Source organism: Talpa europaea, assembly GCF_964194135.1.
Source record: "Talpa europaea genome assembly, chromosome: 3".
Lineage (NCBI taxonomy): Eukaryota > Metazoa > Chordata > Mammalia > Eulipotyphla > Talpidae > Talpa > Talpa europaea.
The window spans coordinates 15343963-15360432 of record NC_140069.1 but is presented as its reverse complement, the minus strand read 5'-3'; the positions used below and the strand labels follow the sequence as shown (position 1 = coordinate 15360432).

The window sequence follows — 16470 nt, the reverse complement described above, 5'->3', positions numbered from 1 at the left end:
ACAAGGTTCTGAAGTTGGGTAATGTATGTGAAATATCACTTTATAAACATCAAGTGTGGTGGGAAATCTCTTATGAATAACAAAATTTTAAGTTTCTAGGGACATCCTCAGGATAGTTAACTGAACATATTCAGGAAACTGTTTAGAGCACGATTTATATTCCACATTATATTCTACTTTTGTATTCTTCAGTGGAGCCTTTGGCTGCACTCATCTATTACCACATTCTGCACTTCACAGCTGTCTACATTTGCTGGGAGAGAGGCTAGTCTTTGACTTGAACTTAGTGGGAGCATATTTTGCAAAAACAGAGGTAATGTTCCCTTTTTCTATCTGTTCATCTGATCATCATTGCAAATTTACTACTAAAAGGCAGATTCTGGGTTAAGAGTCTTCTGGAATGACCATAGCAGTCCTATCTTTCCTTCCTCCAGACAGACAACAACATCCTCTGAAAGAGTCATAAAGAAGGACACTGTGGCCAAACATGTAACCTTTCCACAGTACTCACAGTAGGTTCTCCCTGGAAGGAATTCCATTGTCCTGCTGCGCAGTACCTGCCATGTACCAACTGCTGAGAAAAGACTCTGAAAATTTAATGAATTTAAGAAAAGGTGTGCACACTTCTTTTTTGGAGAAGCCTTGGGGAAAAGGGAAGAAGAAAACAGAAAACATTCTAGGCACTTGCACTGCCCCTAGGCTGGCACTGGCAGAGGACAAGGATAGCGACTTGGAGGCAGATCATTCTGACTCCTGATCCCTGTGGTGCTGGTTTCATGCCCTTCACAAACCAGGGCAAAGGTGAAGGAACCTGATCATTACCAGAGGTACAGATTCTAGAGAAAGAAAATTGTAACTCTCCCAAATAAAGACTACTGACATGGAGATTAAGGGGCCTGGAGGTGCTATGCTTCACACATGCCGGTGTGTGTGCAGGTGTGTGTGTGTGAGAGAATTCAAAATACAACTAAGAATAAAGGAAGGGCATAGTCAGGAAGCAGGGTAGGTACTGAATGGAGAAGCACATGGGATCAGAGATACAATTTATCTGGAAAGTGGAAATACACACAACATCCAAAGAATAACTGCTAAAGCAAAAAGAAAATATGTTGCATTCAACAGCTGACATAGAAATGTATTCACCATAAATTTCTAAGTGGAAAAGAAGCTATACCACTCTCTCTGGTTCTTAGAGATGCTGTTCTTATAAATATGAATAAGGAAGGATGCACATCAAAACGTTTATCTCAGTGATTATTTCTGAATGTTGGAAGTAGGGGGAAATTTTACATATTTTCCTTTTTGTGTATTATATTTTCTAATTTTTCTACATTGACTATAGAAAAAAGAGAAAATATATGTTTTTGAAAACTATGACTTACAAGTATCTCTCATAGTCATAACTGAGAAACATACTGGGCAGAGGGAGGAAGGGGTTGACATAGGAGTTGTCAAAACTGTTATCTGTCAAATCTGACTGGTGACCTGTTTTTGTCAACAAAGTTTTATTGGAACATAGACAACTCATTCATGTGATTGCTCTACAGGCAGAGTTCAGTGTTGTATCAAAGATCATATGATCTGTAAAGCCAAATGGGCCTATCTTATCCTTTTCAAAAATAGTTTGCCGGGCCTCCCCTGGTGGCGCAGCAGTTCAGTGCTGGGCTGCGAAGCTGCCGGCCTCCTCTGCAGTGCCGGTTTGATCCCCGGCCACCAGTGAGGGTCCCACATGGTGCGCAGACCTCTCCTGCCACCCGCTGCTCCCCTCAGCAGTGTATGTCGTCAGTCTGCCAGTTCTGTTCCCTGCTCTGGCTCTGGTGAATTCTCTCACCCTCCCGCGCTTCTGACTGTACCCAGTGCTTGTACAAATAAATAAATAAATCTTAAAAAAAAAAAAATTGCCAACTCCCAGGACAGAAGATTCCTTCCACTGATATTGGATATCCATTGGACCTTCCTAGCTTTGTGAACTTGGGGAAATCATAACCCCTGCATTTCAGCCTCCCCATGCATGAAGAGAAGGATAACTCATCTTAGGGTTGTTAATGCATAGAAAGTGCTTAACGCAGCGCCTCACACATTAGCAAACTCTTAAAAACATCATTCTATTTATTATCTACTCCTTCATACAAGGTACATTTTCCACTATGATATCAAACAAAACAAAATTGACATTTTTGCTGGTCAAAATTGTTCAATATTAGCAATTTTATACCTCAGCCTCACGGTTCTCGTTTCTTCAGTGTAAATTTTAAACTCTGAGAGAGTACCAATGTCATTTAGGTAGTTTTGGATGAGCTAATATGCCATGAAGGACCGGGAACTCAAAATCCTGCATTGCTGGTGCTAAATCAAGACATCTGGAAGCCTGAAACATAATGCTATGTTTGTATAATGCTTTGTTACTTGTGAAACAGAGGCAAATCAGCACTAAATGCAGCAAGGGGGTGACAGATTCAGTGTTTTTGTCCTGTTGCCTTACACAGAAGTTTTTCAGATAAAGGATATTCCTTCCACCCTACAAAAAACACCTGTCCCTTCAATTTCAGCCTCCCTCCCAGCTACCTCACACTGTGAGGAAGAGATCAGTCACAGCTCCAACACAACTCTGGGAAGACCTACCCAACAGGAATATGTAATTCTACACCCCACAAAATTTCAAGAGTCTCTCATTCAAGCACACTTAAAAATGACACTTTGGGGCTTAGTACAAATTCAAAACAAGGGTCCTTTAAAAAAGTAAAATGGGGCTTCTCCAAGAATGAGACAGGAAAACAGAGTTGAACATCAATGGAATGTAATTATAAGAAGCTACAGATAGGATTGTATAGAATGAGCTTCATGAAAAGGAAGTAAATCAGGAAACTGAAGAACTAATCAAAGTATTCTTATCAACGGAAATGAAGAAAGACTTCAAGTTCAGTGCTAAGCCTATCATAGAAAGAATAAACTCAATTTAATCCAGTCAACACTTTTTTAATGCCTATTTCATGCCAGACACTGGGTTAGCAGAGCTAGAAATAATATAATAAATCAGACATTATTTCTACCCTAAAGGAAATCTAGGACTAGTGGAAAGGAGATAAACATGTAACCAAATAAAGTTAATATAATGTGATAAATATTATAATATTAACGATAATAGCTGTCATTCATTCACTGCTGCTGCTGCTGCAAAAAATTAAGACTACAATGAATGGAGAAATTAATCTTCCTCGGAAAGGCTCAGGGAGGGCAGGGAAGAATACTTTAACATGGGCCTTGGAAATTACTAAAAGTTCATGCAGTGGCTCCAGGGGCAGGAATGAGGGCAGCCTGCTGCAATTTCAGGATAGGATGGATGAGAGGAATGCCTGAACATGAAGCCAAGGAATGATTACGAAGGGCCTCCTATGCTAAGTTTAAGAATTTAGACTTTAGCCAGTAGGCATTATATTCTTTTAAGCTGGAAGTGACCTGGTTAAGCCTGGTTTAAAAAGACAAAATGAGTAAGTGTTTTTGCAAGGCAGTCATAAAAATATGGCATAAAGTGAAGTAGGATCATAAAAGATTGCTCAGAGACAGGTTATGAAAATCTAGACCAGAATGATGAAAGCAAGATAAGGAAGGAGGAGATGTATTCAGGGTACAGTTTTCACTTTTTGAACTGAAATGCAAACATGGAAGCAGGAAGTCTGAAGACTCAGAAGGGAAAACAGATGAACAAAATCTTGAAGTGAGAGATAGTCAGGTAGACAAGAGAGTGCAGGTTCAGGTATTGGCCTTCAGAGAGACACTGTCCTTCTTTCAGAGACAGTGGAAGCAGCTAAGGAGGGGTAACAATGAAGATAAAATTGCAGGGAGGGATGTTAAGGAAATTCATCACCATTGTTTACTCTCAGAATAATGAATGGGGAGAGAAATGGGGGATTTGTAGAAAGGGGAGCTAGGTGTAAAACCACCTATGGTGACCAGGAAAGAGAAGAAATCAGGTAAAAGAACTACAGAATAATCTCAGTATCTATTTGGGCCAACTTCTCATACATTAGTGACATCTCTTATTTTCATATCTTTTTTTTTGAGTGCTCTGCGCTGACTACTCATTGTTAATAATGCAATATCATTAATGAGGGTTGAATGACACCCAAGAGAGGAAACTAATTTCTTCAGCCTTATCTCAGGTAGCTCTCAATCTAGTCTTCTGGTCTATCTCCACCTCCATCACTGTTCCCTCCTTAGGATTCAAAATCCAAATGCTTTTAGGGCTCAGACATATAACGCAAGCAAGAGAAGACACAGAGTCTGAAGTAAGAGGGGGTAGTATGGTCCATGACTCAAAAGTTGTTTACAGTTTTTACATTCCTTGAAGGTCAAGGAAAATATACAAATACAACTTGATATTTTAGGGACTTGTTCTTTTAAAATTTTACACAAGATAAAATCAGCATCCTCCAAGGATACCTCCCAGTCAGCCAGGTTCAATGGCATGAATTTCTTCTCAAATATTTGGGATATTCCAATGTTATTTTCTGTACCTCTTAATTAAATTTTGATGCTATCTTTCATAACACTGAGGTCGAAACAGGAGTTTTGGATTCAGACAGTTCTGGATTAAAATTCTGCCTTTGCAATTTTAGATCTGTATGACATAAGACAAGAAAGCTAGCTTTTTGAGTCTCATTTCTGTTGTTTGCAGAATGGAGAATAACATTATTACCTTATGGGGCTATTGTGAAGATAAAATTAAATAATATATACAAAGTACTTAACTGGAGTGCTTGGCATGTAAACACTCAATAAATATTTAAACATATATATGGGTTTCCCCCAACATGATTATAATTTCCTTAAGGGTAAGAAACACATATTCTGAATTCTTTATACCCTGTTATTATAGAAATGTCTTGGGAGTATTCAATGCTAAGTACATGTTTGGGACACAAGTTGATTTTTTTTTTATATATATAATAATCATTACTACTCAAAAACGCATTGCACAGAGCAAAACTCTGGTGGGCCAGGGAAATTGAAGCTGACAGTAGGTTTTAAGACCTAATTAGAGAACTGATACAGGCTTCCCTGCTATGCAAATAATAAAGCATTCTTAATGAAACCTTTTCTAAGCCAAAATGGCATAAAGTGAAGAAGCAATTACCATTAACTTATATGAAAAAAATGTTGATAGTTGTTAGATCCCCAAAATAACCTACCATATGCCAAATTAATACACAAACCTAAAATAACACTAGCCTATAGAAAAATTAGAAATGCTATGACACACACACAGTCCATAGGAAGTCATTTCTGGGGAAGAAGTTTGGTGGGGCCACTGGCTACTTCTACAATGGCTGCTGCAAAATAAATAATGAATGTTTGTTTTGATTTTGTCAGAAAAGAGAAAAATCCTCTTCCAATTTCTTTCAGTTAGTTAAAACAGGTACTAATGTAGATATTTTGTAAAAGCATAGTTCTGTAATGAAAAAGTTCAAAAAGAAGAAAATACAAACAAAAAACTATAAACTGATATGTATATATCTCACATATATACATGTATATACAACTATACATCTCTATATATAGTTATATAAGTATTTATCATTTGCAAAGAAATTTCTATGTTCTCTTGTTTTTCATGGCCTTTGATGAAGTCCACACAATTACAGTTCAATAATAACAATTACTAAACCAATTTTACAAGGGACACATTATCATATTTTAGAATTAAACTGAAATATTTTCAGATATTTTAGATATAAGAGAAACTGAGGCTCAGAGAAGTTAAATGGCCAAGGTCACACAGGGTGAATAACAGGTAGAGGGGACTCCAGCCCAGGTTTCCGCAGTCCATGTATGACGATCCAAGACAGGCAGTTTGTCAAGAGCGTTGAAACACTCAACAGGCATGTCACCCTAACGTAAATAGGGGAATTGAAAAATAATGTCTGACATGCTGAATAAGGAACAACAGAGTCAAAACACAAACATCCTTAAATGACGCTGGCCAGGACCTCTTGAAGATAGTTGTATCTCATCAAAACAGAGCCGGAGGATCTTAAATACAGTCACCCCCATACAAGTGAGTTTCAATTTCCTCCATCACTAACGTGGCATCAGGCGCATCACTGTAAACAAGGGGACCCTTAGCTTATTGACTCTAAGAGGGCATTACTTCCAGTCCTCCAACAGGATGCAGTGACCCAGTTTCTGCTCTGCATCCTGGGCCTGTCAGGGTGGGGACTGATTTGACAACAAGAGAGTACGTGGCATATTAATTTTTAAACAGGGATTGGCAGCAAAGCTCCAATTTTGCAATCTGACTTCAATATTTTCCAAAAGTACACAAAACAAAAAGCAAAACAAACTGACAGAAAAATTAAAGTCATGAGCAAAAAAGGCAAATCAAATGGATACAGAAGCAAAATAACAAATGGGCACTTAACCAAACCATCTCATACTAAATTGATTAGCTACTCTGCTAGCGTAAAAAACTCAGTGTTCAAAGCAAGCAACAAAAGAAGTTAGACCGTTGGTCATATTTGATTTTATATCATGTGTCTGGGGACTGCAGAGGTGGAATAAAGAGGGAGAAAGAAGGAAGCTCTGGATCTGGTCAAAAGTAAGAAAGCCTGTGATTGAGTTTGTGGGGACAAAACCTTTATTCTGCTCAGATTTTGGAGTGGACAAACCTTCATTCTGCTGGAGTTTGGGAGTGCAAAAACACACTCCGTGAAAGGGTATCTTGCCCATTTCAGGCCCCCACTCCAATTACTTCTGTGCAAGCAAGGCGACCTGCTGGAATCTTTGTAAGAATAGGTCTCCTGTTCGCCCACAGCAAGGTGACCTAGCTTTGAACATTTTCTGTAATCAAAGAGTTGTGCGCCCTTGCACAAATCCATTTTGATCGGCTTCTGTTTAACCACGTGAATGACACAAGAAAAGAGGGGAGCCCTTTCTTGTCTGACATCAAAGAATCTATAGTGTCTTCCTTTTCTAACTCTTTGCAATCAGAGCACAGCACAGCCCATGGGGTAGTCATTGAATGACCAATATAGGCCAGTAACTACAATAAGAAATACTTGTTGAGGCTCCAAAACATGCCTGACACTATTTTAAGTATTTCCCAGGTTTTAACTCCTCCCATTTACCAAGAAGTGTGTGCGGGTCCCCAGGTGTTAAGTGCTCAGCTCCTGCACTTAACTTGCTTCCTGAACATACTTGCAAAATTATTGAGAACTGCTCATCTGTTAACATCGAACAATTCTAGGCACAATTCTAGGTACTTGATTAGCATCCTCTCATAATGTACAGCTTGGACAGTGCTCAGCAGAGCCTCTAGCACATTGAAAGTCTCCAAGAAACACCAGGCATTACAGAAGATGTCAGGTTTTCTAAGCAGGACTCCTCCATAGTTACACCTTGATAAGAATATTCCTTCTGGCTGGCATGGGCATTTCTCAGGTCTCAGAAGCCTTTATCTTGAGTATGCTATCTAGTGCTGACTGAGGAAAGGCAGCAATGTTTCTGGTGAGAACAGAACTGGATAAGAAACCCGAAAGTCAGTTCCTGGCCCCAGCTCTCCATCTCCTGGCCATGGGTTTTAGGCAAACTTTCCCCTTCAGCCTACATTTCCCAAAGTAGAAAACCCACATATGTATAAAACCTATGAGGGGAGCTGAGGCCAATTGTGCCAGGGGCTGGGCTGCCTAATATAGAGGGAAAATGTTCTTAGCCATCAGTTTGTTTGAAGATCTCAATGACATTCTCCCAAAGGCTTGAGTATGAATTAAGCTGATATTCTGATCTTCATTTGATCTCCATTCACACTTTTCACTAAAAGTATTTTTTTGTTGACTCCCCCCAAACCTTGGATGACATACAACATCCTTTCCAACATTCAGAAGAGTGCCATCGTTATGAAGACTGCTGATGAGTATAAAGGTGACATTAGGAAGCTTTTCATCAAAAGTAGTTTAAAGGGAAGAATAAATGCTGTTATTGAAACACTGACTTACAGGAAACAATTTATGACTTTGTGATATGAGAAACTTTAATGTACAGATATCAAATGCTGCTCATGACTCAGTTAAAAAAAATGTAGAACAGTTCTTACAAAAGAGAATTGTAACAAAATAGATAAAAGGAAATACAGTATCTAGAGGGGAAAACCAATACAGAAAATGTGCAGAGGAGACGCTGTGGTCATTAACTCTGCCCACACTGTTCTTGTCTATACTGGGTTCTCATAGGTGTAGCACATGAAGTAATTATTCCACTTCTTTGACACTTGTTAACTTCACACCTATTGGTCTCCGTGGGTAACGCTCACTATAATAAAAGACTAGGAAGACAAAAGCAGAAGGATGAAGGGGTGCAACCACTCATAGAAACCAGCACGGAAAGGAATGTTAGCAAATGCACAAAGCCACCAACCAGAGGTCTGAGAAAGACAAAGCGGTTTCCCTGTTATGCTACAGCATAAGCAGAACTGATCATTTTCTGGCTGCAACATCTCAGTGGAATAATTTGAAAGGGGGAAAGAGGGACAAATGGGCAGTGGCTGAAGCATAAAGGGAAGCAGAAGTTAATTTATTTGGTAGGAGACCAGTGACAAATATGACAAACCAACTCCGCCACTTGGAGGGGAGGCTAACATGGCAACTATTTATTCCCGCCAACCTCTAGACATCCAAAGGTTCCAGTGGTTGGTCCATGAAGCAGACTCTACAGTAACCTTTCACACATTCAAAGTAGCTTTTCAAAATATTTTATATTCTGGGGCACTCTGAGTGCTTCACCCGTGAAAATAATTCTTTAAAGTTGGCAGGGGAAAGAACCCTTTACAGGTGGAGGATTTGAAGCTGAAGGAGGTGAGTTGACTTTTGCAACCATTGCAGGAAGAATACCAAGCACAGCCAGGGGCTGAAATAGCCTCAAACCTGAAAAGATTTTTAACTGTGCATAAAAGAAAATCCAAAAGTTGCCTATGAGCTTACACCTGGCCCCAGAAGAGCTTCCTCATCAGCATTCCAAGCCCAGCCTCAGAAAGCTGGGCAAGAATCTTGCAAGCAAAGGAAAACAGACAAATTTCTCTCCTTCAAGCCTAATCTGATGATTTAAATCTATCTACCCTAATGCCTCTCATGTGTTCTAACCATCTTATGCCTTTTAAAAAGCGTTTCTGCAGGGAGTTAACACTAGTAGCTTCTTTTCTGACTAAACCCATCTGCCTGCCACAAAATAGCAGGTCCTTTCTGGACACAATGAAATTCAAAGAAATTAACTTGGCAGGAGGTTTTGAATATTGGTGGGTTAAAACAGATTTTCAGTATTTTTAGACTTCAGAGAAAATTTATTTAGAATGTCTCCTTCAAAGGCATCAAAAATATGAAGATAGTGGAATTACCACTAATAACAATAAGACATAATAAAAAAATTAACTACCAAGGCTAAAGAGCAATTTTTTAAAAAGCTAAAATGAAAAATGAACATTTCTGCAAATACAAAATGCCAAGATTTCAGGACAAAATGCAGATATAAAAATTAGCACAGTTAAGATTTTTGTTTAACTCAGTGAGGAAACTGTTACAGTGTTACAACTGGCACAAAGTAGACTCCAAACAACAAACATTTATAGATCAAGAAGAGTGAAATCAAAAAATAAATGGGGAGTCAAAATTCACCTTTTTCAAAGTGCCTAGCTAGGGAAGTCAATTGAAACTCTGTGGGACAGAATTTGCATGCATACAAGAAGACTTTTCTTTTTCTTTTTCTTTTTTTGCATTGCTATCAGTTACCTATAACTTACAGAGTTGTAAAAAGTTCTAAGAATTGGAATTTGATAACCCACGATGGTGAGATTTTGATCATGCACCATTTTCCACAGCACACACATTTCCCCTGTTACATTTTTCCCTTGTTATATTTTGTACTGTTATTTTTTTATACACTGATGTCTTATTTGGTTCCCCTATATTCCTGCTATAAGTGAAACCACCCGATATTTTTCTTTTTTCTTCTGGCTTATTTCAATGAGCATAATTCCTTCTAGCTCCATCCACGTTGCTGTGAATGGCATGTGTTTATCTTTTTTCATTGCTGAATAATATTCCATTGTGTACATATGCCACATCTTCTTGATCCAGTCATCTATTTTTGGGTATTTGGGTTGTTTCCAGGTTTTATTTATTGTAAATAGTACTGCAATAAACATAAGACTCCAGTCAACTGATAAGGGACTGATCACAAAGATATACAAAGAACTTACATAACTCAACAAAAACAAAATAAACCATCCAGTCAAGAAATGGGCAGAAGAAGTTAAAAGACCTTTCCCCAAAGAGGAAATGCAAATGGCCAACAGGCATATGAAAAAATGTTCAGCATCACTTGTAATCTGGGAAATGCAAATCAAAACTACAGTGAGATACCATCTTACACAAGTGAGAATGGCACATATTAAAAAAAAGCTAGAAACAACAAATGTTGGCGAGGATGTGGTGAAAAAGGAACTCTCCTACATTGCTGGTAGGAATGCAAACTGGTCCAACCACTATGGAAAGCTGTCTGGAGGTTCCTCAGTCTACTAAAAATGGAGCTACCATACAACCTGGCAAGTCCACTACTAGGGATTTATCCAAAGGACACAAAAACACTGATTCAAAAGAACACCTGTACACCCAACATCACTTTAAAAGAAGTGTTCTCCACAAAAGGCCTTGAATGACAAAAGTAACCCTGAGTTAAAAGGAGTGAATGGATGTATCATGTTACTTGACTTCAAATATTACTATAAAGCAACAGTATTAAAAACAATGTGATACGGGCACAAAAATACATGGATCAATGGAATAGAATGGAAAGGCCAGAAGTAAGTCCACATACACAGCAGCACTAATCTATGATATAACAGGTATGACCATAAAGTGGGGAAAGACAGTCTCTTTAATAAATGGTGCTGGGGACATGGAAAGCCACACATAAAAGAAGTTGGATTACTTGCTAACACCACACACAAAAATAAACTCCAAATGGATTAAAGATTTATATGTAAGACCTGCAACAATAAAATATACAGAAGAAAACACTGGTAATATGTTCCATGACATCAATGATAAAGTTATTTTTGGTGACTTGACCCTTCTGGCAAGGGAATTAAAAACAACAATGAACAAGCGGGATTACCTCAAGTTAAAAAGTTCTATATAGCAAAAGAAAATAGTTGCACAATATATAACTGATAAGGGTTAATAGTTAAGACATAAAAAACTCATAAAATTCAATAGTAAAAAACAAATAATCCAACTAATAAACTAAAATAAGACAGTTGATATGAATAGACAGTTCACAAAGAGGACATCCAGAAAGCCAAAAGACAGAAACATATTCACTGTCATTGCTAATAAGTGACATGTATATTAAAACTACAAAGAGATACCATTTCATACTCATGAGAATGGCACATATTAAAAAGACCCCAAAAAACAGTGTTGGAGAGGATGTGGAGAAAAAAGAACCCTATTACATTGTTGGTGGGAATGTAAACTGCTGTCACTATTATGGAAAATGACCTGCATCCAACTTAAATAACTAAAAATAAAAATATCACACAACCCAATTCCACTGTTGGGCAAAAATCCACAGAATATGAAACCATCAATAAAAAACTCCATATCTTCCTTTATAGCAGTTTTATATATATACAGTGAGGACATGGAAGCAGTCTAAATATCAATATTAAGGAGAGCTTGATTGGATCAAGATGTGTTATCTCCTCACCATGGAGTATTATATAGCCACAAGAAAGGATGAGATGCAGTCATTTTCGACAAAATGGAGAAAATGTGAAAGAACTACGTGCAGCAAAGTAAGTCAGAATGAGGAAAACAAATATTGGATATTTACGTAGCAGACAATCTGATAACAAAACACTTTCAAAAACCAGCGGACAACAACTGATATCCTGAGTGCTCTGAGGTGATGGCTGGAGGGATACAAGGAATGGTGGTGGTGGGAAAAAATCTCTGCAAATAATCAAAGAAAATAAATCTTGTTTTCATTTCACTGATGAGAAAGTAATTTGTGTGACACTGTACAGCTATCATACATCAAAGGTTGGAGGGAGAGGACCAAGGCAGAGATTTCACTCAGGTCTGTGGTCAGAAAAGCCCATCTTTGTTCTTTCTTTCCACTTACCATCACTGTATCATTTGTCTCTAAACCAAGCAAAGTTACAACAAGAGTGTTATAACGCAGACCCAACCTGATTCCTGGACCAACAAAATATTAGAGATCCTGCCTCTAAGAAAAATCGATGAACAGTGAGCAGCCCAGACTTCCCCATCTGCCTCCACTTGCTTAAGTGCTCTTTCTCCAGTGTTCCAGATAATATAGGCAAATTCAACACTGTTTACATGTGTTATTTGTTTTCACAGAAATTAGGACAGTATTTAAGAAAACAGCAGCAGCTAACATTGCATGCTAACTATAATCTACTTTCATAGCAACACGATGAGCTGGGTCCATTATTACCTCTTCCTTATAGGTAAAGAAAGCTGAGGGGCACCCAATAGCCTTCACAAAATCACCCTGCTAAGCTGCAGCTCTGGGTTTGACTTGCACACATAACTACAGTCCTCTCTCCTCTCCCTGCGTCACTCCACTGTGTGCTCAGCCTCTGGAGATTTGCTCCATCATTACGTCTTTGTGGTTTTTGTTTTGTTTTGTTTTTATAAACTTCTAGATCTGTTTATCATTGCCTCCAAATGTACTAGGATTCCCAGCATCACAGAGCTGGTCACTGCAGGTGGACTTAGGACCTAAAAGTTATTTTCTGACCTCTTGGCATTTGTGATCATTTGAGTACTTTAAATTCACTTTTGGGTCAAAAAAACAGGGGAAGAGGGTGGTCTTCTGAGACCTAAAAATAGGTGAAAGTCCAAAAGATGTGGACCAAATGTTAATCTGAAATCATTCTTCTGTTCCCTAAGTCCCCAACTAATTCTCTGCTTTCTTTTCTTGCCAGAGAACAGGCTGCCCTTAGAATGAAATCATAGTGTGTTTTCAGACACCTCCAAGTGAGTCTTGACATGAAAAACAGTACAGTCCTCGTATGCAGAAGGTGTCGATAAATGGTGACTTAGTGGTTTACCTGTATATTCATTTTGTTGTCACAAGCATTCTCTGAGTCAGGTACTGTTAAGACTTTTAATTTGGGGGTAAGGCAAGAAAGTTAAATCACTTGCCCAGTTTAAGCAGCTTGCCCAAACTCATGGGAAGGTTGAAATTCATCAACACCAGTGATATTTCATGAAGACCAAGTGCACTACCCAGAGCATTAAGACAGCTGTTTGACACATGTGTCTTATTTCCATGCCTCTTTCCTTATGTCACTTAGCTGCCATCACAAGAAAGGGCACCATTCACTCCACAAACATTGAGTCATCAGATCTTCATTTCTGAGGTGTGTCTTGCTCCTCCATTTCAAATCACCATAAATCCTTACCCTTCCCTTGGGTGTATCTCATAATTCTCACCCCTAATAAAAGATAACATACTTTCAACCAAGATCATGAGAAAGGCTTTGCCATGACTATCACAGAGGCTTTAAGAAGCATGAAACAGCATTATCTGATGGAGGTTGCCCAGTCAGGCAAACACTTACTATTGCTTTCAGGGGTAGAGTAACTCAGCCTTTATGGGGTTATTTCAACTTCTCCCTTCTCCACCCCAGTTTTTTCAGAAAATCTTATATTCTTAAGAGAGGGCTTAAGAAATAAAATCTAGATACTTGGAATCTAAGTTCTGACACTGCCTTCAAATTGTCAGCAATTTCATCTAAAAGGACCATTACCTCTAGTTAGGGGGAGAGGGAAGATGCATAAAAGACAGTTTTAAACTTGAGTTAGGACTATTGCACTCTGTTACGCTAGCTTGAACTACATCTTGGTGTCTTCCTTATATATTTAAACATTAACAACTTGATCATCTAACTCAGCTTGAAAATAGTTTTTAGTGTTAGTGTTTAAAGAAACAGTGTTTTTGTCTTACATTTTCTGTACAATTCGAATTTGTGAAGCAGATATAAGAGGAACTGCTTGGGTTGACACACCCATCTCTACCCAAAGCACATTCTCGAGTTAGCACATGGCAGCCTCTAGCATACCCAAAGGTTCCAAAGAACACACCTTGAAAACCACCCATGGAGTCGACTCTGGGAGGAATTATCTGCTCCTCACCTCAAAGCTACAGGCTAAGAATTGAACTGCAAAAACAAATATTTCTGCTTAATACATCGCTTTCCAAAGCAGGAGTGAATAGAATATGATGGTTAGAACTTACCTAGAGAGAAATGTTTTGGCATTGAGAGTTATCTCTTAGATAAAAGGAAGAATCTGGGGGGGCCTCCCCGGTGGCGAAGCAGGTTGAGTGCCATGCTGTGAAGCTGTCCACAGCCTCTGCAGTGCAGGTTTGATCCTGGCCGGCTGAAGAATCCCACATGGTGTGGCAGACCTCCCCTGTCGCGCCCACTGCTCCCCTCAGCAGTGTATTTCTCTCGTCTGCCTGTTCTGCTCCCTGCTCTGTCTCTGGTAAATCCTCTCACCCTCCTGTGTCTCTGGCCTGTACCCCAGCTCTTGTATAAAAATAAATAAATCTTAAAAAAAAGGAAGAATCTGGTCTAGGATCAGAGTTCTTGACATTTTTTTCCCCATGAAGCCCAGTTTTGGGGAACAGGGGTGGGTGATCCTCAGACCTGTTTCATTGAAATGTTTGCCAAGGAGGCAGGTGGTGATGTTGCCCCAATCAGCAGACTCCCAGGGCAGGGCAGGGCAGGTCTGCAAAGACGCTCTGACTCTGAGGGGCTCCCACAGTGAGCACATTCACTCCCCCGTGTGCACTCCATTCTCTAATTGAGAGACTTGATCCTCAGGGCTTTTATAATTCACTACACAGTCACATTTCCTGCCTCTAAGTGCTTCCTGACCTCCACATATAACGCTCCAATCCCCTTCATCCAAATGGAGTCCCGATTTGTGCTCTGAAGGTAATTCTCTCAGAGGCAGTGGGTTAGTATTATATTCATGTCAGAATTTATTTAGATACCTTTGCTACTTAGAACATCTACTTACAGATCCTGTCACCAAGTTCATTCAAAACGCTTCTTTTATTTTCTCTAGGATGTGCCCAGAATCTCCTGCCCTCCTCTTCCCCCAACTCCCATGCACCTTCATACTAGACACACGGAATCCACAGTTCGCCATAAATAATCTCTTATGCTCATTAAGTAGCATAGTTCACATGGGTCTGGAATTTATCTCCTCTTTTAATGTAAACCCATGCCAGAAAACTTCTGCAGGAAGATGCTGTTTCATTGTAAGGGCATGAAAAAGGCCATCGCTGGGGAGAGGGAGAGGGAGTGAAAGGTTTTGGACACGGCATACTTTACCAGTTATGTCATGCTGTTTGAATGACTCACTGTAGATCTGATACTGATTCGGACAATGTTTCTTCAACCACTTGCAGACATCCTGCTGAGTCCACAGAGCCACTGGTTTTGACAGCTTCACCGTAGTGGACTATAAATAAAGAAGGAAAAGAAGGCCTGTGAATGCCAGCCTCATGCCTAGAAAGGCACTGCTGATAGAAATCCTAGAGGGTGGGAAAGGCTTCCCTGAAGAGAAGTATCTGGCTCCTGTACTCCTCGTAACCTCCAAAGACCGTTCCAAGCTTTCGAAAACAGAAAAGGTGCAGGTGGAGAAGCCCATGAAAATGACACCTGTTCTCAAGCTATTCCTACTGGGAACACTCCCTGGGAAAAAGTGTTTCCTCATGAATAACAACACACTGGGGTTGCTTAGCAATTGATTAAATTTGGGGGGTGACATAGTGGTCCCCAAGAGGCCTTTCTCTGTATTTCAAGAAAGTGTCATCTTTTGTCCTCTGAAATCTCTGGGGTCTTGTTCAGCACTGGCCCTTCAAGTGCTTACAATTATTTTAGGAAGGACTGATACTTGCACACTAAAAATGCAAGTCAGCATGGGGGCTCTAGACTTGGGGCGGTCCTGTAACGTCTAGGAATTAGTTATGCCACAGTGGGGAAGCAAAAAGCCAATTCTACTAACATGTGGGAAATGGTAATAAGATAATGGGGTAGCTGGACTTTATGCAGAAGCCAATGAGCCAAAGCTTTTAATTGTTCACCGGCTCTTTCCAAGAGGTTTTTATAAAAATCCAAACTTAGATGAGCAGACGACCCAGCCTTTGATAAATGACAGGTGAAAAAAAATACATTTAGTAACCAACGCTGGTCTTTTGCATGGATCCTTGGAACTTGTTTGAGGCTATAGTAAAGCTTAACTATTATTAATTTTTATTATTCTGGATTAGTGTTTGCCAGTAAAGTTGGAATCCCCCCCCCTCCGTATTATTATCAATTTTTTTAATTGGGATTATATTGCAATATACCATTATGTGAGTTTTAGGTGTGCATCACAG

At 39.3% G+C, this 16470-nt stretch overlaps 1 protein-coding gene across 1 annotated transcript in view; it reads right to left on the bottom strand.

The window, feature by feature from the left end:
• Window positions 1-16470, bottom strand: part of SAMD12 (sterile alpha motif domain containing 12) — a gene marked incomplete at both ends in the record, with an annotated part of 173491 nt that overhangs the window by 32228 nt on the left and 124793 nt on the right. The window contains one exon of the mRNA XM_084229758.1: window positions 15422-15551. Coding sequence (XP_084085884.1) covers window positions 15422-15551 — 130 coding nt within the window. The remainder of the gene's footprint in view (window positions 1-15421; window positions 15552-16470) is intronic.